Below are 21,813 nucleotides of genomic sequence, written 5' to 3' on the forward strand. Positions count from 1 at the left end.
TGCAGGAGGACGAACTTCCTGGGAGAACTTCCAGGCTGGTGACCCCTTATGGCACAAGCACACATTAAGCACCTGCTGTACGTCCAGGTTTCCACCTCCAGCCAAAACCTCCCTGGTGTGGTTGAGATGAAAACTCCACTGGCCGAGTGCGGTGGCTCACACCTATAATCCCAGCACTTTGGGAGGCCGAGGTGGGCCGATCACTTGAGGTCAGGAGTTCAAGACCAGCCTGACCAACATGGTGAAACCCCGTCTCTACGAAAAATACAAAAATTAGCCAGGTGTGGTGGCCACACATGTAATCCCAGCTGCCTAGGAGGCTGAGGTGGGAGGATCGCTTGAACCCAAGAGGCAGAGGGAGGTTGCAGTGATCTGCGATTGTGCCACTGCACTCCAGCCTGGGTGGAACAAAACTGCAGAACATGGGAAGGAGGAGGAAGGTGGGTTGGCCTGGGGTGGGGATACTCACAGGTCCCCGACTGCAGGGTCAGGATGATGACCAGGGGGCTGATAACCAGATGCAGACAGTTGAGGGGCCGTTTCCAGTTCCGGTCATCCCTGTCCGGGTCCACGACGGGGACGGTGAGGAGCAGCAGGAACTCCACGGGCAGCTGTCAAGGAGGCGAAGGTGGGAGGGTGTCCACAGGGAAGCCTGAGTCCCAGCCAGCCACAGACGGACTTCAGTGACTCAAGAGCTTGGCTGTTTGTTGCCAAGAGTCGACCGTAGGCAGATCCTAGGCTAAGCACCTGGGTGCCTCTGGCTACTGGCACAAATGACCAAAAACAGAGTGACTCTTAACAGCACAAATGTATTCTTGGACAGTTCTAGAGGGCAGAAGTCCCGAGGTCAAGTTGTCAGCAGGGGGTGCTCCTTCTGGAAGCTCTAGGGGAGCATGAGGGTCCTTCCAGCTTCCAGAGGCCACCTGCCTTCCTGACCCCACATCATTCTACCCTGTGCTTCTGTGGCCACTTCCCAGTCTCTGACTCTGCCCCTCCTGTTTCCCTCTTTCTCTGTGCCAACCTTGTGATGACACGGCCACTGGATAAGCCAGGCTTATCTGCGGATCTTCCATCACGTCTGGAAAGGCCCTTCTGCCCTGACGGCAGCATCTTCCCAGGCTCCAGGGGTTGGGATATGGATGTCTTTGGGGGCCGCTGGAGGGCAGAGCCCCAGGTCAAGTCATCAGCCAAGCTCCATGCCTCAGTTTCCCCATGTATTCTGAGAGGGTCTCAGCGGACCCCAGGCCCTCCCTCTCGTACAGCTGGAGAGGGTACAGTAGCCACTGTCTTGCCACTGTCACTAGGCTGTGAGCCTGGCTCCAGGTCCCCTCCTACCTTGAACACCTTGAGGGCTTTCCAGTATGCTGACTTCCTCCTCCACTTCATATAATCCAGAGGGTTGAGGGCCCGGGCCAGGATCTGCGCCGTGGTCTCCTGGTAGAACAGCAGCGGCCAGTACTCATCACCTACGTGTAGGGGTGGGTGGTGAGGTGTGCCTGTGGCTGACCTGACCTCCAGGAAGCCCTCCCCGCTCCCACCCCACCAGTCTTCCCAGCCCTAGGGGAGAAGGCAAAGTCCAGTGCCCAGCAGAGGGCAGATGACCCTGGCCCTTGGCTCATCTGAGCTGCAGTGAGATATAGGGCCGATTCGCAGCCTCATTCCTGGAACCCAGGTCTTGGAGGGCTCCATCTTTCCACCCCAGCCTAGCCCTGGTACCCCCACTCTAGCTAAGCACAGAGCGTGAACTCACCGTAGTCATAGCTGTTGGTATTAGAAGACACCCGGTCCTCCTCAGAGTCCGAGAGGATCTCTGCAGGAGAGAGGCTCAGCTGCAGAACCCAGACCCTTCTCGAGGGGCACCGCTGGGACAGAGCGGGGGTAAGCTGCCAAGTCTTATTTACTTAGTTATGTGGGACAGGAGCTTTCTCTGCCACCCAGGCTGGAGTGCAGTGACGTGATCACGGCTCACTGCAGCCTTGGCCTCCTGGGCTCACTCAATCCTCCCACTTCAGCCTCCTGAGTAGCTGAGACTATCCCCAGCTAATTAAAAAAAAAACTTTTTTAGAGATGGGATCTTGCTATGTTGGCCAGGCTGGTCTCAAACTCCTGGCCTCAGCAGTTCACCTGCCTCAGCCTCCCAAAGTGCTGGCATTACAGGCCTGAGTCACTGCTCCAGCCATGTCCAGGCCCTCTTTATTTTGGATTTCTAGCAGTCTGCCTGCATGCTCGAGAACTCCTTCACAGTGAGAAAGTCTAACTCACCAAACACGGCCAAATGGAAGCACGTAGCTCTAATGCTAAAGTTAACAGGGGCATCTGAAGACACAACTCAGACACTTACTGACCTCAGTGTTGTCTTTTCCAGAATCTGGAACCCATACTATTTTTCTTTTCTCAGGAGGCCTGTGGATGCTGAGGCCTGGGGCCCCTAAGGAAAACGGCCCTCCTCCGGTGAGGAGTCTGCTCTAGCCCTGATGCTGCCTCTGAGTGTGTTGTGTGCATGTGTTATGTATGTGTGTGCATGTATTTGTATATGTGCTGTGTATGTGTTTGTGTATATGTACTGCATATTGTGTATTGGTGTATGTATGTATTTGTGTGTGTTATGTATGTATGTGCATGTATTTGTGTTATGTATGTGTGCATGAATTTGTATATATGTTGTACATTTATGTTTTTGTGTGTTGTGTATGTGCATGCTTGTATTTGTATGTGTTACATGTATGCGCATGTATCTGTGTTGCATGTGTGTGGTGTATATATACATATTTGTGTATGCATGTTGTGTATGTGTGAATATACTTATGTCATGTGCACATATTTGTAGAGTGTGTGCATGTCTCTATATGTGCACTGCATATATGCATGCATTTTTGTGTGTTGTGTGTGCACATGTTTGTATGTTATCTGTGTATGCATGTGCATGTATGTTTCAGATGTGTATTTGTGTTGCACATGTGTAAACGTATTCATATATATATTGTATGTACACATTTGTGTATGTATTGTGTATGTGTGCTGTGTACATGTGTGCATGTATTTGTGTTGCATATGTGCATATATTCATATGTGTTGTGTGTTGTGTACACGTATTTGTGTATGTGTTGTGTAAGTGCATGTATTTGTCTATATGTGGGGTATATGTATGTTCATGTATTTGTGTGCATGTATGTGTGTGCATGTATATGTGTGTAAGCTGTATATTTGTATATCTGTATATGTATATGAGTTGTATATCTGTGTGTTATATATGTGTGCATGTATTTGTCTATGTTGGATGTGTGTGCATATATGTGAGTTGTATTTGTGTGTGTGCATGTATGTATATGTGTGCATGTATTTGTCTAAGTGTGTGACTTGTGTATTTGTATGTGTGCATGTATTTGTGTATATGACTATGTTTGAATACTATTGATTTCTTTGTAATTATTTTTTATTTCTCAGTGTCCCTGTCATGGCAGCATTTGTATTTTACCCTGAGAGTGGTGGGAAACATCAGGGCAGGGAGCAGTGTCAATTCTTAGAGAGATTGCCCTAGCAATTGCATGGAGGAAGAAGGAGCGAACTTGAACCTGCAGGAGATGAGGATGCTCACGGGCACCAGTGGAAGCATAGAGGCAGGACCTCAGCAGAATGAGTAGAGAAAGCATAAAGAGGCCAGGCGTGGTGGTGCATGCCTGTAATCCCAGCACTTTCGGAGGCTGAAGTGGGAGGATCATGAAGCCAAGAGATCAAGACTATCCTGGCCAACATGGTGAAGAGGAGATGAGCTTGGTGGGGACAACGGCCTCAAGAGACCCAGGGCAGCAGTGAAGGGCACAGAGGCTCCTATTCCCCACTGGTCCTCTCTGAGGTCTGATGCAGACTCCTACCTGGAGTAACTGGCATGGAGTAGACCAAGGATCCTCTCCGTTGCCATCGGTAGATCCAGGTACAGAGAATCACAGTGACCACGTAGAACACATAGAAGCCCAGGTAACCTGTAGACAGGGTGCAGGCTGTCACCAAGCGGTGTCCTGGCTGCAGGTCCAGAGAACAAGGGCTGGCAGTTCTATCTATCACTGGTGCATGTTAGTGGTGGCAACATGTATCAGCCCAGCCCGGCACCAGTGGGCAAATGGCCTTTTCCTTGAGCTCTTCACTCCTTCCTCCCGCCTCCCAGGACCATCTCCCTTCCTGTCTCCCTTGTAATTGAGGAGGTAACACCAGGCACAGTAAATGACTTTCAGGCCCCCATTCGAGCACTAAGGGTCAGTGTCCCACTCTGGGCCCTGGGAGGAGGCAGCCCTGCAGCTCTGGCTACAGCCAGGTTCCGCCAATGGGAGGCCAGACAGGAAATCAGAAGCCTTGGGAGTTTGGAGTATTTCTTCCTACTCCTTCCCTGCTGGGTGTCTCTGGCAGGGCCTGTGACCCTCTTCAGTGTATCTCCAGGCCTCCAGCCCTCCAGCTCTCAATGGGCTCTGCCACCCCATTCCCTGCCCCTTCTGCCACGGGGGATGGGTGTGGTCACAGCTCCCACTGTTGCTGGCCCCTGGGTATCTTGCATCTCAGTGTCCCCTGTGGGTTTCATTATCCTTCTGTACAAATTGTCCCTCCATTCATCCCCCTGGAGCCGTCTGCAGGGAGCATGCTTGCCGTCACCATCCGGGTAGCCCCAGTTAGATCCCACCTGTACTGCTTGTTAAAATTGGAAATTATGTAACTTTTTTTTCTTGAGACACAGTCTTGCTCTGTTGCCCAGGCTGGAGCGCAGTGGTACAATCATGGCTCACTGCAGTCTCGAACTCCTAGGCCCCAGGGATCCTCCTGCCCTTCATTTCTGAGTAGCCGAGGCCACAGGAACACATCAACATGCCTAGCTAGTTCTTTTTTCTATTATTAGAGATGGAGTCTCACTATCCAGGCTGGTTTCAAACTCCTGAGCCAAAGTGATCCTCCTACCTCAGCCTCCCAAAGTCCTGGGATGATAGGTGTGAACCGCCAGGCCTGGCCAAAAAATTCTGAAGCTTGAATACTCCCTCCCCAGCCCCCAGCTCTGCCAGGCCTCTTTAGTTATGTGACCCACATGTTCCCATTTTTTGCTCAAGCTGGCTTGAGAAGGGTTTCTGTCACTTGTCATCAAATCAAGACCCCCACTGATCACCCCTCACATCCCTCTGTCCCAGGCACCTCCTAAACCTCTTGCCCATCAGCCCTGGAATCTCCCACCTGAGCCCCACAGCTGCTTACCCAGAGCCCACGGCAGCGTGACCCTGCCACGGAAGAGCATGATGAAGGTCAGGAACACAGCCACCATGTAGAAAACAATGTCCCTGAAGAAGGGCCTGGAGGCGGCCATGAAGGGGTGCAGGATGGTGATGCCTCCGGCCACCACCGTGGTAACCAGCACACCAGCGCCTGGGGAGATGATGCCAGATCTCAGCTGCCCTGTACCCTCTCCTGCTGCTTCGCCCACCCCCCTCACCGGGGCTGCTCTCACCGAACAGTGCCCCAAGGGCCAGGCCGGCTGTGTGTGGGTCGGAGAAGGCCACCAGGGCACTGAAGATGTCAGGTGCACCATTTCCAAATGCCAGGAAGGTGACACCATGGGGGTGTATGTCAAGGGGGGCCAGGGTCACAGCTGCAGCCCACCCAGGCCTTACCTGGGCCATGTGCCACCACCATGTCCCCTAGCCTCCCCACAACTGCCCTCCCTCCAGGGCACAGGACACTGGACAAAAGGATACTGCCACGTTGTGGGAGAGCTTGAGTGTGGTGGAAATGGCCGACAAGTTGGGGCAAAAACTATGGAGAAAAAGCAGACAGGAAGCATTTCCATAGTGACCTATCCTTCCCCCAAACACAGGGTGACTGAATATCTGGCTCCTGGGGCCCCTCCTCCCATCGATAAGCCAGACCAGAGCCCAGGCCCAAACTCACAACTTGGCCGCGGTGACTCCCAGAATCAGAAATAGGTAGAGCAGCCAGGAAACCTGGGTGGGGAGCCAGTGGGGAAGGGAGAGTCAAGTCCAGCCAGGGCCACCAGCCCCTCTCACCAGCCCCCCAGGGGCAGGGCCTCACATAGAGGGTGACAGCCAGAGGGAGGAGGTGGGGAGGGAAGTGGCAGAAGATGCCCTCCAGGTAGTCCAGGTAGCCCCCATCACTGTGGCAGTCAGGGTTGGTCCGGATGAAGTCACAGCGGTCAGAGACATTCAGGCCACACACCTTGCGACACTGCAGGAAGACGAGGGGGACATCAGAGTCAGAGACCTCCCTGAGGACTGGACTAGGCCTATCTAAGCAGCTAAAAATAATGTCCCTCCAGCCTGGTCTCCAAGGCCATCATACCCTCTGGGTGGCAACTAGGCAATTTAAATTTAAAAATAAACATCTGTTTGAAATTGATACAAGTAATTCATGAATACATTTTTAAAAAAATAATAAAGATTTCTAAATTCTGCTTTCTTATCCCTGCCCTCCATAATCTCCCCTTTCCAGTGGTTCCACCATAATTAGTTTGAAGCACATCTTTACAGACATTTCTCAGATCAATTATATTTATACATATACCCTATTACATACTTTGTCTTGTTTAACAGAAATGGCTCCGTCCTAAATCTCATTTCTATAATTTGCTTTTACCATTATACACACACACACACACACACACACACACACTTAATACACACATACACAATTAATACACAGAATTTGAAACATACTATAGTGATTTCTATATGCCAAGCATAGTGCTAAGAGCTTAAAATGTATCTCAATTAATCTGTATAATAATTCTTTGAGGGCTGGGTGCAGTGGTTCATGCCTATAACCCTAGCACTTTGGGAGGTTGAGGTGGGAGGATTGCTTGAACCCAGGATTTCAAGACCAGCCTGGACAATATAGCAAGACCCCATCTCTGAAAAAAAAAATTAGCTAGGCATGGTGATGTGCATGTGTAGTCCCAGCTACTCAGGAGATTGAGGTGGGAGGATCGCCTGAGCCCGGAAGTTGAGGCTGCAGTAACTGTGACTGCAGCACTGCATTCAGCCTGGGCAACAGAAATCCTGTCTCAAAAAAAAAAAAGTATCTCAATTACTCTCCACAATAATATGCGAGGAAGGAACTACTATCCTGCCCATTAAACAGACAAGGAGACTGAGACAATGCCCATGTACACTCAATGGGAGAGTCAGGGTTGGAACCCAGGCAGTTTGAGGCACCAGAACCCAGTGTTCTCCCCTGCCTCCCGAGGAGTCTTTTACCATAGCAGAGTATTTCGTGCTACGGGTGATACACCACTGAGGTAACCATTTTAACCATTTCCCTACTGGGCAATTGGGTATGTCTAATTTTTCAATATAACCGGTGAACTTCTTCACACATGACTCTCTGAGCACACGAGAGAAAAATGTTGTCAGAGAGGATTTGAGAAGTGAAAGTGCTGAGTCAGAGGGCATCCAGGTCTGGGTTCCTCCAGAAGCTGACTCAAAGACTGAGATAGACACAGTGTGTTTGGGAGAGCGAAGGAACACAAACACAGAGAAAGGGAAGTGAGCTCGGGTGCGGTGGCTCATGCCTGTAATGGCAGCATTTTGGGAGGCTGAGGCTGCAGGATCACCTGACCCCAGGAGTTCAACACTAGCCTGGGCAACATGGCAAAACCTCTCTCTACAAAAAACACAAAAAATTAGCTGAGCTTGGTGGCATACGCCTGTAGTCCGAGCTATCACCTGAGCCTGGAAGGTCAAAGTTGCAGAGAGCTATGATTGTGCCACTGCACTCCAGTCTGGGTGACAGAGTGAGACCCTGTCTCAAAATAAAAAAAAAAAAGAAAAGAAATAGGAGAAAAGAAGTGGTACAGAGAGGGGATAACTGCCAGTGAAAGCTGGGTTGAGCCAGTTACCACCACCATGAGCTTCACCTGGGGGCAAGGGACCTGGGGTATTTATACACCAACTCCCATCAGCCACTGGGTGAGGATTGCTGGATGGAGGTTTTCGTTCACCGGCACCTCTCGCTTACTATACTTATACATGGTTGTAGAACAATAAACTGGCAACTGGAAGTCAACAAACGCCCAACAAAATAGTACAGTCCAAAAGAAACTGTCAAGGTCCTGACGGGGGATCTTCAACATTGCTGGATTGTGCCCGAATGCCCTGCCCAAGCTCCACCTGTGTACACTCTCCCCAGGAATGGGACATAAGCAATTCTCACAAGTCTGCACCAGCACGGGCTACGAGCAGCCGTATGATTGTTTTTTGTTTATTTTGACAGGGCCTTGCTCTCACCCAGGCTGGAGAGCAGTGGTGCCATCATAGCTCACTGCAACCTCAATCTCCCGGACTCAAGCAATTCTCTTACCTCAGTCTCTGAAGTAGTTGGGACCACAGACATGTGCCACCATGTGCTACGAGCAGCCGTATGATCAATGCGATAGGAATGCCATGGTTAAAGTACAAGCCTGTCCAGGTGCGGTGGCTCACGCCTGTCATCCCAGCTCGTTGGGAGGCCGAGGGAGGTGGATCACTTGAGATCAGGAATTCAAGACCAGCCTGGTCAACATGGGGAAACCCCATCTCTACTAAAAATACAAAAATTAGCCGGGTGTGGTGGTGTGCACCTGTAACCCCAGCTACTCAGGAGGCTGAGGCAGGAGAATCATTTGAACCCAGGAGGCGAAGGTTGCAGTGAGTCAAGATCACACCACTGCACTCCAGCAGGTGACAAAGTAAGACTCAAAAAAAAAAAAAGTTAAGACAGTAAATTTTAGGTTATGTATATTTCATTATAATTTTTTTAAAGCTTTGTCAAACCACAGTTCCGCCTCCTCCACAAGCCCTCTCTCAACTCCCACCAACACCAAACTGGAGGCAAGATTTCTTCTCTCTGAGCCTCTGGCCTTCTCACCAATTTTTGCTAAGAGCTCTGCCCACCACACAGTATCCCCTGAGCAGAGGCTAAACCCCCTCAATCTTTCTACAGTGCCGTGCCCTCAGAAAGCACACACCAATGGGGAAGACAAAATCTGTGGTCGGGGACACTGGCTCATGCCTGTAATCCAAACACTTTGGGATGCTGAGGCAGGAGGATCACTTAAGCCCAGGAGTTTGAGACTAACTTGGGTAACATGGTAAGACCCCATTACTACAAAAAAATTTAAAAATGAGCCAGGCATGGTGGCACATGCCTGTGGTCCCGACTGCTTCAGAGACTGAGGTAAGAGAATTGCTTGAGTCCGGGAGATTGAGGTTGCAGTGAGCTATGATGGCACCACTGCTCTCCAGCCTGGGTGAGAGCAAGGCCCTGTCAAAATAAACAAAAAACAAAACAAACAAAAAAAACACCCAAATACTTTTTTTTAGATCAGGACAGCCTGAGCATAATATCCACTCAGCCACTCAATTCGGCCTTTTTTTTTTTTTTTGAGTTGGAGTCTCACTCTGTCACCCAGGCTGGAGTGCAACGGCATGATCTCAGCTCACCGCAACCTCTGCCTCCCTGGTTCAACTGTTTCTCATACCTCAGCCTCTCAAGTAGCTGGGACCACAGGCACCCGTCAATACACCCAGCTAATTTTTATATTTTAGTAGAAATGGGGTTTCACCACATTGGCCAGGATGGTCTCAAACTTCTGACCTCAAGTAACCTGCCCACCTTGGCCTCCCAGAGTGCTGGGATTACAGGTATGAGCCACCACGCCCATCCCCTTTTCTCCTTTGAGACAGTCTCGCTCTGTTGCCTACGCTGGAGTGCAGTGGTGTGATCTTGGCTCACTGCAACCTCTACCTGTTGGGTGCAAGTGATTTTCCTGCCCCAGCCTCCTGAGTAGCTGAGACTACATGCATGCAACACCCACACCTGGCTAATTTTTATGTTTTTTGGTAAAGACAGGGTTTCACCATGTTGGCCAGGCTGGTCTTGAACTCCTGACCTCAAGTGATCCGCCCACCTTGGCCTACCAAAGTGCTGGGATTACAGGCATAAGCCACCACGCTCAGCCGGCTCCACCATCTAAGAGCTGTATCTGTAGCAATTCCCTTCCTCTTTGAGCTTCAGTCTCATTTGTAAAACGGGACTAATTATGCCAACCCCATTGATAGAGGAATCAAATGAAATTACAGGTGTTCAAATTTGCCCTCCTCGGAGACTTTCTATGTAAAGCAGTTATTCCCCACTATTAGCACCCAATTTTTGCCTTCGTGGCAGTTATCACAATCTTTATTTTGTTCATTACCTTGTTTACTGAATGTTACTATTTTAGAGACAAGGTGCTCTGTCACTCAGACTGGAGTGCAGTGGGGTGATCATGGCTCACTTCAACCTCGAACTCCTGGGCTCATGTGATCCTCCTGCCTTTGCCTTGAGGAGCTGGGACTATAGGCATGCATCACCACGCCCAGCTAATTTTTTTTTAATTATTTTTTGTAGAGATGGAGGTCTCGAGGGCCAGGTGCGGTGGCTCGTGCCTGTAATCCAGGCATTTCGGCAGGCCGAAGTGGGCAGATCACCTGAGGTCAGGAGTTCGAGACCAGCCTGGCCAACATGGTGAAACCCTGTCTCAACTAAAAATACAAAAATTAGCTGGGTGTGGTGGCATGCACCCATAATCCCAGCTACTCAGGAGGCTGAGGCAGGAAAGTTGCTTGAACCTGGGAGGCGGAGGTTGCAATGAGCGGAGATCGTGCCATTGCATACCAGCCTGGGCGACAAGAGCAAAACCCTGTCTAAAAAAAAAAAGAAAGAAAAAAGAAAGAGAGTTGGAGATCTCGCCACGTTGCCTAGGCTGGTCTCGAACTCCTGGCCTCAAGCCATCCTCCCACCTCAGCCTCCCAATGTGCTGGGATTATAGGCGTGAGCCACCAAACCTGGCCTGAATTTTTCCGTCTGCATTCCTGTATTTTCCCAGAGCCTGGCCCGTAGCAGGGGCTTAATCCATTTGTGTTAATGGCTGCTTGAATGACTACATGATTTTGTGTAGCCTTTCTAACACTCCTGCCCGGCAAATGGAATGATTCCCCTTTAACACATGGGTGAGCCAAGGGTCAGCAAACTTCAGCCCCTGGACCACATCCAGCCACCATCTGACTGTGCAGAGCCTGCAAGCCAAGAATGAGTCTTAGATTTTTAAAAGGCTGGGAGACATAAATCGAAAGAATTTTTCATGGCATGTAAAATTATATACAATTCGAACTTCTACATCCATAAATATGTACCGGGGCCCAGCCACACCCATTCATTTATGTGCTCTCTGTGGCTGCTCGGGCACTGTGAGGGCAGTGAGAGGTTGCAGAAACCATGTGGCCCACAAAGCTGAGAATAGTCACTGTCTAGCTCTTACTGTATCTTTCTTTCCTTTCTTTTCTATTTTTGTTTTGAGATGGAATCTTGCTGTCACCCAGGCCAGAGTGCACTGGCATGATCTCGGCTCACTGCAACCTCTGCCTCCCGGGTTCAAGTGATTCTCCTGACTCAGCCAAGGAACTGGAATCACAGGCGTGTGCCCCATGCCTGACTAATTTTTGTATTTTTAGTAGACATGGGGTTTCACCATGTTGGCCAGGCTAGTCTCAAACTCCTGGCCTCAAGTGATCCACCCACCTCAGCCTCTCAAAGTGCTAGGATTACAGGTGTGAGCACCATGCCCTGCCTCTTTCTTTCTTTCTCTCTCTCTCTCTTCTTTTTTTAGAGACAAGGTCTTGCTCCTGCCCAGGCTGGAGTACAGAAGCATGATTACAGCTCACTGCAGCCTCAAACTCTTAGGCTCAATGAATTCCCCCACTTCAACCTCCCAAGTAGCTGGAGGTACAGATGTGAGCCACCATGCCCAGCCCAACTATCTGGCTTTTTACAGAGAACATCTGTACCCCAGGCTGGAGTGATGGTGTGCACATCCCAACCCAGGCCTGGGAATCTCCAGCAACTATTCCCACCGAAACATGCAGATGCAAGACTCAGGTTTCTGTCCTGAGATTCCCTCATCCCATTCCCACCTCCCACCTAAAAGCAAAAGTTAGGCTGGGCTCCCTCCACACTGGGAGTGGGAGGGTTTCAGTCCTGCCCGAAGCCTGGGCCTGTGGCTTTGTTGGGGCCCAGGAATTTCCCAGGGAGAAAAAGACACCCAAGGGGTTTCTGACAAAGAGGGCCCCGCCTAGCACAAGGAGGGAGGACCCTAGATGGGGGCCGGGGAAGCAGGCAGGCTGCCATCTGCTCCTCTGGGAGGAGCAACAATAACAGCCATACTGGAAGGCAGTACAGCTCCCTCTACTGAGCCCCCTCTCAAGAAACTGCCTGGTTGAAAAATTTGCATCCTTCTAGGTGAGTGATCTTGGACAAGTAAAGTAACCTGTTTTCTCCTCTGTATAATGCGGACAATAACACCCACGTGCCTAGATAAGAACAGAATAAGGACATGGAGGCCAGGCATGGTGGCTCACACTTGTAATCCCAGTGCTTGAGGCCAGGAGTTCGAGATCAGCCTGGCCAACATGGTGAAACTCCATCTCCACTAAAAATATAAAAATTAGCCAGGCGTGGTGGTGTGCCCCTGTGTTCTCGGCTACTCAGGAGGCTGAGGCAGATGAATCACTTGAACCTAGGAGGTGGAGGTTGCAGTGAGTTAAGATCCCACCACTGCCCACTGTACTCCAGACTGGGCAATAGACCAAGACTCTGCCTCAAAAAAAAAAAAAAAATTGGGCGGGCGCGGTGCCTTACTCCTGTAATCCCAGCTCTTTGGGAGGCGGAGGCAGGCGGATTACCTGAGATCAGGAGTTCAAGGCCAGACTGACCAACATGGTGAAACCCTGTCTCTACTAAAAATACAAAAAATAAGACAGGCGTGGTGGCAGGCGCCTGCAATCGCAGCTACTCAGGAGGCTGAGGCAGGAGAATCCCTTAGACTCGGGAGGCAGAGGTTGCTGTGAGCTGAGATCATGTCACTGCACTCCAGCCTAGGCGACAGAGTGAGACTCCACCTCAAAAAAAAAAAAAAAAAAAGGTTGATTATCATCTAAGTTTTAATTTTCCCTTTTTTTTTTTTCTGTCTCCCAGGCTGAGGTTCTTGCTCTGTCTCCCAGGCTGAGGTTCTCGCTCTGTCTCCCAGGATGCAGTGCAGTGGCATGTTCACAGCTCACTCCAGCCTCAACCTCCCAGCCTCAAGCACACCTGAGTAGCTGGCACCACAGGTGTGCATCACACCAGGCTAATTTTCAAATTTTTTGTTGAGAAGGGGGTCATGCCATTTTGGCCAGGCTAGCCTTGAACTCCTGGGCTCAAGTGATCCTTCCGCCTCAGCCTCCCACTGTGCTAGGATTACACGGGTGGGCCACCAAGCCTGGCCAAAAAAATGTCTCTCTTAAACAATACTTGAATTCATCCCTTCCTTCCATCTCCACCATCGCAGAGAACAACTGCAGAGGTTCCCTTCTGGCCTCCTACCCCCAATCTTACCAGAAGGGCTCTTTTTAAAGTGCTCCCTCCTCCAGCTGCTAAAGAGTCCTACTTTGCCTGCTTTTGGTCCGTGGTATCCAGTTTAGTTCATCTGGTCAGCTGTCAGGTCCTGGTATGTTCAGACCCTCCTGGCATTAGTCCAGATTTAGCACATGCTGTTCTTTCTGCCTGGGGCACAACTCCAATTCTTAGTTCTCAGGATGCTTCTTCAGGAAGCCCTCCCTGACTACTCCCAGCCTAGGTGGACCTCCCAGTTGCTGTAAGCGCTCATTAACCCAGGTCTTCTCCTTCAAAGCCTCAAGCACTGGGATTACAGGGCTTGTGTTTAGAATTACTCGATTGGAATCATGTTTAGAATCACCTCTTCCTTGTAGAATCCCAGACTTTTTTTCTTTTTTGAGATGAAGTCTCACTCCATCACCCAGGCTGGAGGGCGGTGGCGCGATCTCAGCTCACTGCAACCTCCACCCCCCCGGGTTCAAGCGATTCTCCTGCCTCAGCCTCCCGAGTAGCTGGGATTATAGGTGCCCACCACCACATCCAGGTAATTTTTGTATTTTAGTAGAGACAGGGTTTTGCCATGTTGACCAGGCTGGTCTCGAATTCCTGACCTCAAGGATCCTCCCGCCTTGGCCTCCCAAAGTGCTGAGGATTATAGACTTGCTTACCACTTGCCCCTCCCACTGTGCCTGGCAGAGCAGGCCCTCCTACAGCTGTGCCACACACTGTGCGGGGCATCATCTCACTCATTCAGACTTGATCAGAGACCCAGGAGGTTGGCACAATTGTTTTCACTTCACAGATGAGTGGCTTGTCCAGGAGCACACAGTCCACCACTGAGAAGTGGCTCCAAACTCAGCTCTGCCTGAGAGTGACCAGCTGAAGCTACTGAGGAAACTGCCCAACTGAGCAGGGGCAGCCTCCATTTCCTGCCCTCTCCTCATCGTCCTGTCGTCCCCCTCCCTGTCCTGGGGGTCAGCCAGGGAGGATGCTGGAAGACACTCCATCTCCCTGCCAGCAGAGTGACTCAGCAAGGCAGCTCCTCCAAAGCTGGTCTCCAAAATCACATCCTTGTGAAGTCGGCCTTGCTCCACCCTCCCTGAGCTGCACAGCCCTCCCCCAGGCCCCTCAGGACCCCTCCCCAGCTCTCTGCTGGAGAGAGGCAGAGTAAGGAGGATTGCTCTTCGTCTGCTGGAGTGGGGGCTGACTTCGCTGTCCTTCCACTCCCTCCCACCCTCTTTCCTGTATCACTAACTCAGTCCCAGGCAACCTAGAGAGGTGCACACAGGGGTCAGGCATGACAGGAAAGGGTAACAGACTCGATGCCTTGGGATTCTTATGAAAACTTACATCAGATCACATCCTCCTGCGCTCTAAAGCCTCCCATGGCTCCCACCTTCCTCCCACTGACAGCCAAGTCTGCAGTAGCCTCCAGGACCTGATCTGGCCCCCGTTTTCACCTGCCTGGTCTCCCTACCTTCTCTCTGGCTCACTGTTGCAGCCACTCTGTGAAATCTGTCATTATTCTCCTGCCCCAGGGTCTTTGCATCTACTGATCCCTCTCTTCCCCTGGATCCTCAACAACACCATTCTCAGGTCTCAGTCAAAATGTCATGTCCTCAGAGAGGCCTTCCATGATAGCCTAAGCAAAGCAGCCGCCCCCTCCTCACCCTGTGGAATGATTTGTTGACTTGCTGCTCACCCATGACCCCACTAGAGTATAAACTCCAGGAGGGCAAGGACCAGGTCGCTCTGCTCCCTGCTATTCCCCCAGCACATGGCACAGGCCCTGGCACATAGTAGGTGCTCAATAAATATTTGTTGCATTAGTGACTCCTTGAAAAGGACCTAAGGTAAGGGGTTGGGAGGCCTTTCCCAGCCTGCAGGCTCCCTGGATGGTGGGGACTTCCAAAATGTCAGCCACCCCATCTGTCCTGGGAGGCAGTGGACAAAAGGGGAAGGGCGTGGATTTAGCATGAAGCAGCCAAGAGTTCTCATCCTGGCTCTGCCACTCTCTTCCTGGCCATCCTTACCTACCTGAACCTCGGAGTCTTCATCTATAGCACGGAGATAATCACGCCCACCTCATGGGGTTTGGAGAGGACTTGTGAGCACAGTGCTGACCTAAGTGCTCAATCGCTTGGAGAGATTATCTGGCACAATTATCTGCTGTGATCTCCCAGTTTTCCTGCCCACAAGGAGCACGCTCCAAGAGGCAGCACTCAATTTTATAAGCACAGTAACCACAAACCACTTCCCCATCTGTAAAATGGCCTTAATTGTCTGTTGGCTGCTTCGGAGGGTGAACTTGAAGGCACGTTGCAGCCTCATAAAGTTGCTATGGGTATGGAATATGCTCTGCCCATCAGTTTGAGTTTGGGATTCCTGCTGAAGAAATGGTAAGAACTCCAGCCCCTGGCAGCTGGAGGGGACTCCAGGAGGTCATCTTGAGCAGTCCGGCCTTTGTTCCTGCACTCCAGATCTGCTGTGCCCTCTTCTTCCCTTAGACATCAGAGTGGAAAGACACAAGTTCTCTGTGGCCTGTCTCCACGGACCATGCCACCCCTGCCCTGGGAGGAAGGCCTCTTACCTCTAACTCCAGCGTCATCGGTCCTCCCTCAATGTTCCCCATTCAAATCACAGCACTAGCAGACCCTCAGTTGATCAGGCCAGAAACCTGGAGCCATCCACGACTCCTCTTTCTCCTACCACTATGCACCCCTGCAGGCTAATCCGTCCATATGTCCCACTCACTGTGCCTCTGACATTGACTCCAAATCCCCCCACTTTCTCCCATCTCCCATAACCACCATGGCTCACCTGGATGGCTGCAGGAGCCTCCCCACGGGTCTCCCTGCTACAACCCACTCCCCCTCAATCCATTTTCCCCAGAGCAGCCAAAGAGATCCCTTAAAGAAATAAATCAGATTTTGACATCCCTCTTTGTAATGATTAATACTGAGTGTCAACTTGATTGGACTGAAGGATGCAAAGTACTGTTCTTGGGTGTGTCTGTGAGGGTGCTGTCACAGGAGAGTCACATTTGCTGGCTGAGTTTGGTGGCTCAGGCCTGTAATCCCAGCACTTTGGGAGGCTGAGGCAGGCGGATCACCTGAGATCAGAAGTTTGAGACCTGCCTGACCAATATGGTGAAACCCTGTCTTAAAAAATAATAATAGGCTGGGCACGGTGGCTCAGGCCTATAATCCCAGCACTTTGGGAGGCCATGGTGGGTGGATCACGAGGTCAAGAGATCGAGACCCTCCTGGTCAACAAGGTGAAACCCCGTCTCTACTAAAAATACAAAAATTAGCTGGGCATGGTGGTGCGCACCTGTAGTCCCAGCTACTCGGGAGGCTGAGGCAGGAGAATTGCTTGAACCCAGGAGGCAGAGATCATGGTGAGCTGAGATCATGCCATTGCACTCCAGTCTGGGTAACAACAGTGAAACTCCATCTCAAATAAATAAATAAATAAATAAATATAAAAATAATGAGCTGGGCATGGTGGTGTGTGCCTGTAATCCCAAATATTGGGGAGGCTGAGCATGAGAATCGCTTGAACTCGGGAGGTGGAGATTGCAGTGAGCTGAGATTGTGCCACTGCACTTCAGCCAGGTATAGAGTGAGACTGTTCTCAAAAAAAAAAACTGAGTCAGCAGACCGGGAGAGGCAGACCCACCCTCAATCTAGGTGGGCACAATCGAATCAGCTACCAGCGCAGCCAGAATGAAAGCAGGCAGAAGAATGTGGAGAGCTGACTGGCTTGGCCTTCCAGGCTACCGCAGCCTCCCGTGCTGGATGCTTCCTGTCCTCAAACATCAGACTCCAGGTTCTCCAGCTTCGGGGCTCTCGGACCTTCAGCCAGAATGGAGGCTGCACTGTCGACTTCCCTACTTTTGAGGTTTGGGGACTCACACTGACTTCCTTGGTCTTCAGCTGGCAGCTGGCCTATTGTGCGACCTCACCCTGTGATCATGTGAGTCAATATTCCTTAATAAACTCCGCTTTGTGTATACATCTATCCTACTAATCCTGTCCCTCTAAAGAACTCGAACACAGATTTTGGTACCCTCTGCTTAAAACCTTCCATTGGCTCCCTGCTAATGCAAAAACAACTCTCACCTCCTAGCCATAGCCTGTAAGGCCTTTTGTCATCTGCCCACTGTTACCTCTCCATCCTTCTCTCTTAACATTCATCCTCTCACTTGCTCTGTTCCAGCCATTCAAGCCTCCCTGCGTTCCAGGAACACACTAACCTTGTTCCTGCTCCAGAATCTTTGAACTTGCTGTTCCCTTTGCCCAGAATGCTCTTCCCTGGGTGTCTATGTAGGTGGCTTCCTCTCTCCATTCAGTGCCTTGCCTCAAAGATCACCTCCTCACAGAGGCCGTCTATGACCACCCGGTCTGAAATAGTTGAAAATGCTCAGGCCTCCCCCACACCACTTTAGCTATTGTGTACAGGGCACTTAGCACATCACCATCTGAAATGTATAATCTTACTTCTCTTTTTTTTTTTTTGAGACAGAGTCTTGCTTTGCCACTCAGACTGGAGTGCAGTGGCGTAATCCTGGCTCACTGCAACCTCCACCTCCCAGGTTCAAGCGATTCTTCTGCCTCAGGGTCCTGAAGATTACAGGCACCCACCACCATGCCCGGCTAATTTTTGTATTTTTAGTAGATACAGGGTTTTGCCACAATGGCCAGGCTGGTCTCCAACTCCTGGCCTCAAGTGATCCGCCTGCCTCAGTCTCCCAGTGTATACATTTACTTCTTGATCTGTCCATTCAGGAAACTGTCAGCTACTTGAGAGTAGTGAGTTTTGTCTGTATTGTTCCCTGGTATATCCCAGGGTTCAGGCAGTGCCTGGCACATAGTAGGTACTCAATAAATATTTATCGATTGGAGGAACACAGCCCCACCCAACCCCAGCTTCCAACCAGGATACTCACATCTACCACAGGGGTCTGGTTCACACCTGAAGCTGGAAATTGAGGGCTAATGTGAGCCCCTGTAGATGGGCCCCTGGCCCCAGGCACTGTCTCTACCATTAGCAGCACACAAAGCACACTCAGTGCCCAGCGCAGATCCAGCCATCTGCCGGCCATCCGGCCCCACGGGGCCTGGGCCTCACTCTTCACTTCCCTTTCTGCAGTAGCTCAGTTCCAAACAGCTGGTGGCTCCAGTTGCCTGCAAGGTGGGAGTGAGAAGCGGAGGACAGCGTCACTGAGAACCCATAGACCCAGCAAAAGGGGCCTGAAGACTTTGTCAGCTAAGGAACTGACTTCCTGCCTCCCCACGGCAAAGGAAAGCTGATGGAGAAACCCACATTCTGCATAGAGACCCCAGGCCCCGCCCATTCAGTGTACAGATCAGATCAGATCAGATATGCCCTTCTTCCTGAGCCCCCATGGAAACCTACCCTGCCCTGCCTGGCCCCTGCCTGAGACCAGAATGTCAGGGCTGCAAGGGACTAGGAACTTGAGCCAGGATTCAGAGTCTCAGGCTTCTGGGGCCAGCTGGGTGAGGTACACGTGGAAAGCGGACAGTGAGCAGGAGTGCAGAAGCCCTCATAACAAAACCAAAAACCCTCCTACTAGTGGTGGACTTGGCCTCCGGGCCGCCAGTCTGAGGCCTAGAGAGGCTTCCCTGCCACATTCTACGGAGCCCACTAAGCAATGCTGCTGTCTCTGTCTCATAAGGAGCCAAGCTTAACATGGATGACTTCATCCTGTCCCCACAACATGCCGAGAGGGGGTGGCATTACCATTCCACTCTACAGATGAACTAACTGTGGCACGGAGAGGTGAAGCCAGGCTTGCTTCCTCCCTGCACCACGCCTCCCTCATCCAGTCCTCAGAACAATTCTGGAAATGTCACCCCCAACCTGCACAGCAGGGAGAGGGGTTCAGAGGAGTTTTGTTTTCAGATGGAACTTCACTCTGTCACCCACGCTGGAGTGCAGTGGCACCATCTCGGCTCACTGCAACCTCTGCCTCCCTGGTTGAAGTGATTCTCCTGCCTCAGCCTCCCAAGTAGCTGGGATTACAGGCACACACCACCATGCCTGGCTAATTTTTTTTTGTATTTTTAGTAGAGACAGGGTTTCATCATGTTGGCCAGGCTGGTCTCGATATCCTGGTCTCACACATTCTGCCCACCTTGGCCTCCCAAAGTGCTGGGAATCACCACGCCTAGGAGAGGAGTTCGGCAACCCGCCCAAGGTCACACAGCAAGACGCTCACAGAGCCAGCAGCCCCTCCAATGGGGAACTTAAGGTGAAGAGGGAAGTGGATTGCTCAGAGACACACAGCGGGTTAGCAGTGGGGCTGGGCTGGTCATGACCATGTACCTCTTCCCTCAAGACCAGGGTCAAAACAGCTTCAATTTATTTCAAAGTAATCAAGCTGGAAAAACAAAAGTCCTCAGCAAACTAAATTTCCTCTTTTGGCTTTTTCACGTGTTCTGTGATGAGTGTGTCTTATTTTTGCAATCAGGAAAACCAAAGCCCATAAAAACGTTTTTTGTCTTTAAGTACGCACAGGTGTTTCTCAATGTGCTGACAGCCTGACGGGAGGAGAGGCAGTAGGGAGGGGAAGAGAGGTCAGAAAGGTGCCTGTCCCGGCCACGGTTCCTCACCTGTCCACGGAAGACACAACCTTCTTCTTCCGTGGTTCTCCTGAACCACTCCAAGTGGAGTCCGAGTTACTCTGGCACCAAGTTGAAGCGGGACGCTCCTGGCTTCCAATTCTCTCGGCCACTTATTATCTGTGTGGCCTTGGGGAAGTCACTTCATCTCTCTGAGCCTCTTATTCTTCATCTGTGAAATGGACACAAATGCTGGCCGGCGGGGTATACAATAAGAGCTCAATAAATGCTCGTGTCCCTGGTGTCCCCAACACCTGAAGATCAGCATGCGTCTTGTTTCTCTGGGCCGCTGATTTATTTTACTGATTCACAAGTGAGCACGTATTGAGCGCCTTCAATACGCAGGGACCGACGCCCAGCGCTCGGATGGTCACGGATCTGCTAAGGGACAGAGGCGGGAAATCGGGGCTGCGCATTTCAGGGAAGAGACCCCAGGGACATCTCCGTGCTCCGTTTCCCGATCCGGACGGAGGCTGAGAAGCCGAACTCGGGGCGCCGGGTCCTCCGGCCATGCGGGAAGGCGGCCCTGTCTTACCTCGGACCCCGCGTGGGGCTCGCAAACTCCGAACCTCGACCTAGCCAGGCCTCACGGCCTTCCAGGTCCCTGGCCCTCGGCCCGACCTTCCGCCCGCGAAGCCGCCAGTCCCAGTGTCCCGCCCGCTGCAGCGTCCGGACTTCAACTCCTCCCGTCCGGGCCCGCCCCTGTCCCGGTCGCGCCCTCAGAACACGCCCCCTCGGGACACGCCCCAGAAGGAGCGCCTCGCCCCTGCCCTTAAAGGCACAGCTCCCAGGAGCTTCCTAGGGTCTTCACTCTCTCCACCGTCCTCTCCCTCCTCTTTGAAATTGAGATACAAGCAGATGGGTAGGACTGTTGGTAGCCAGAGAGGGACAGTTAGAGGGTGAAACGAGGAGGTTCATTTCCCGAGGGTGGAGGGACCAGAGGGTGTCAAGCTGCTCCTGGTAATGAATGGTGACAAAGGATTTGAGAAAATCCCAGGTGGAGAAAGCCCCACCCTACCCACGAATGTTCTGGCTGTTTCATCCGAAATCCTTTTGAGATACTAATTGGGTTCAGCATTCCCCTCTAATAGCACGGCTTTTTTTTTTTTTTTTTTTTGAGATGGAGTCTCGATCTGTCGCCAGGCGCCAGGCTGGAGTGCAGTGGTGCGATCTCGGCTCACTGCAACCTCCGCCTCCCGGGTTCAAGCAATTATCGTGCCTCAGCCTTCAGAGTAGCTGGGATTTCAGGCCCCCGCCACCACACCCAGCTAATTTTTGTATTTTCAGTAGAGACGGGGTTTCACCATGTTGGCCAGGATGGTCTCCATCTCTTGACCTCGTGATCCGCCCACCTCGGCCTCCCAAAGTGCTGGGATTACAGGCGTGAGCCACCGCGCCCGGTCTTTTTTTTTTTTTTTTTTTTTTTTTTTTTTTTTTTTTAATTTTTTAAGACAGGGTCTAGCTACATCTCCCAGGCTGGAGTGCAGTAGCAGCTGTCACGGCTCACTGCAGCCTTGACCTCCCAGGCTCAAGCAATCCTCCCACCTCAGCCTCCCAATTAGCTAGGACTGCAGGCAAGTGCCACCACACCCGGCCAATTTTGTTCATTTTTTGTAAAGACAGGTTCTCACTATGCTGGCCAGACTGGTCTCAAACTCCTGGGCTCATATAATCCTACCGCCTCAGCCTCCCACGTAGTTGGGACCATAGGTATGTGCCACCAAGCCAGGCTAAT

General features: G+C 51.4%; 1 protein-coding gene across 14 annotated transcripts in view; it reads right to left on the reverse strand.

Moving 5' to 3' along the window:
* The window catches only part of SLC8B1 (solute carrier family 8 member B1), a 37,385-nt gene extending 16,657 nt beyond the window's left edge, over nt 1-20,728 (reverse strand). For 6 of the 14 annotated variants that reach the window (XM_078337388.1, XM_054238938.2, XM_054238936.2 and 3 more), the window contains exons 1-11: nt 20,070-20,728; nt 18,383-18,620; nt 6,061-6,213; nt 5,920-5,972; nt 5,726-5,784; nt 5,480-5,584; nt 5,230-5,397; nt 3,873-3,980; nt 1,751-1,810; nt 1,336-1,466; nt 470-611 (exon numbers count right to left, since the gene is read on the reverse strand). In XM_078337388.1, the coding sequence (XP_078193514.1) occupies nt 470-611; nt 1,336-1,466; nt 1,751-1,810; nt 3,873-3,980; nt 5,230-5,397; nt 5,480-5,584; nt 5,726-5,784; nt 5,920-5,972; nt 6,061-6,213; nt 18,383-18,538 (1,135 nt within the window). In that variant the 5' untranslated portion in view covers nt 18,539-18,620; nt 20,070-20,728. Of the gene's footprint in view, nt 1-469; nt 612-1,335; nt 1,467-1,750; nt 1,811-3,872; nt 3,981-5,229; nt 5,398-5,479; nt 5,585-5,724; nt 5,785-5,919; nt 5,973-6,060; nt 6,214-18,382; nt 18,621-19,591 lie in introns of those variants that run through there. The other 8 variants (XM_054238932.2, XM_054238934.2, XM_054238933.2 and 5 more) reach the window with 8 other exon arrangements.
* Nucleotides 20,729-21,813: the final 1,085 nt, after the last annotated feature.

This window comes from Callithrix jacchus, chromosome 9, assembly GCF_049354715.1.
Source record: "Callithrix jacchus isolate 240 chromosome 9, calJac240_pri, whole genome shotgun sequence".
Taxonomy (NCBI): Eukaryota; Metazoa; Chordata; class Mammalia; order Primates; family Cebidae; genus Callithrix; species Callithrix jacchus.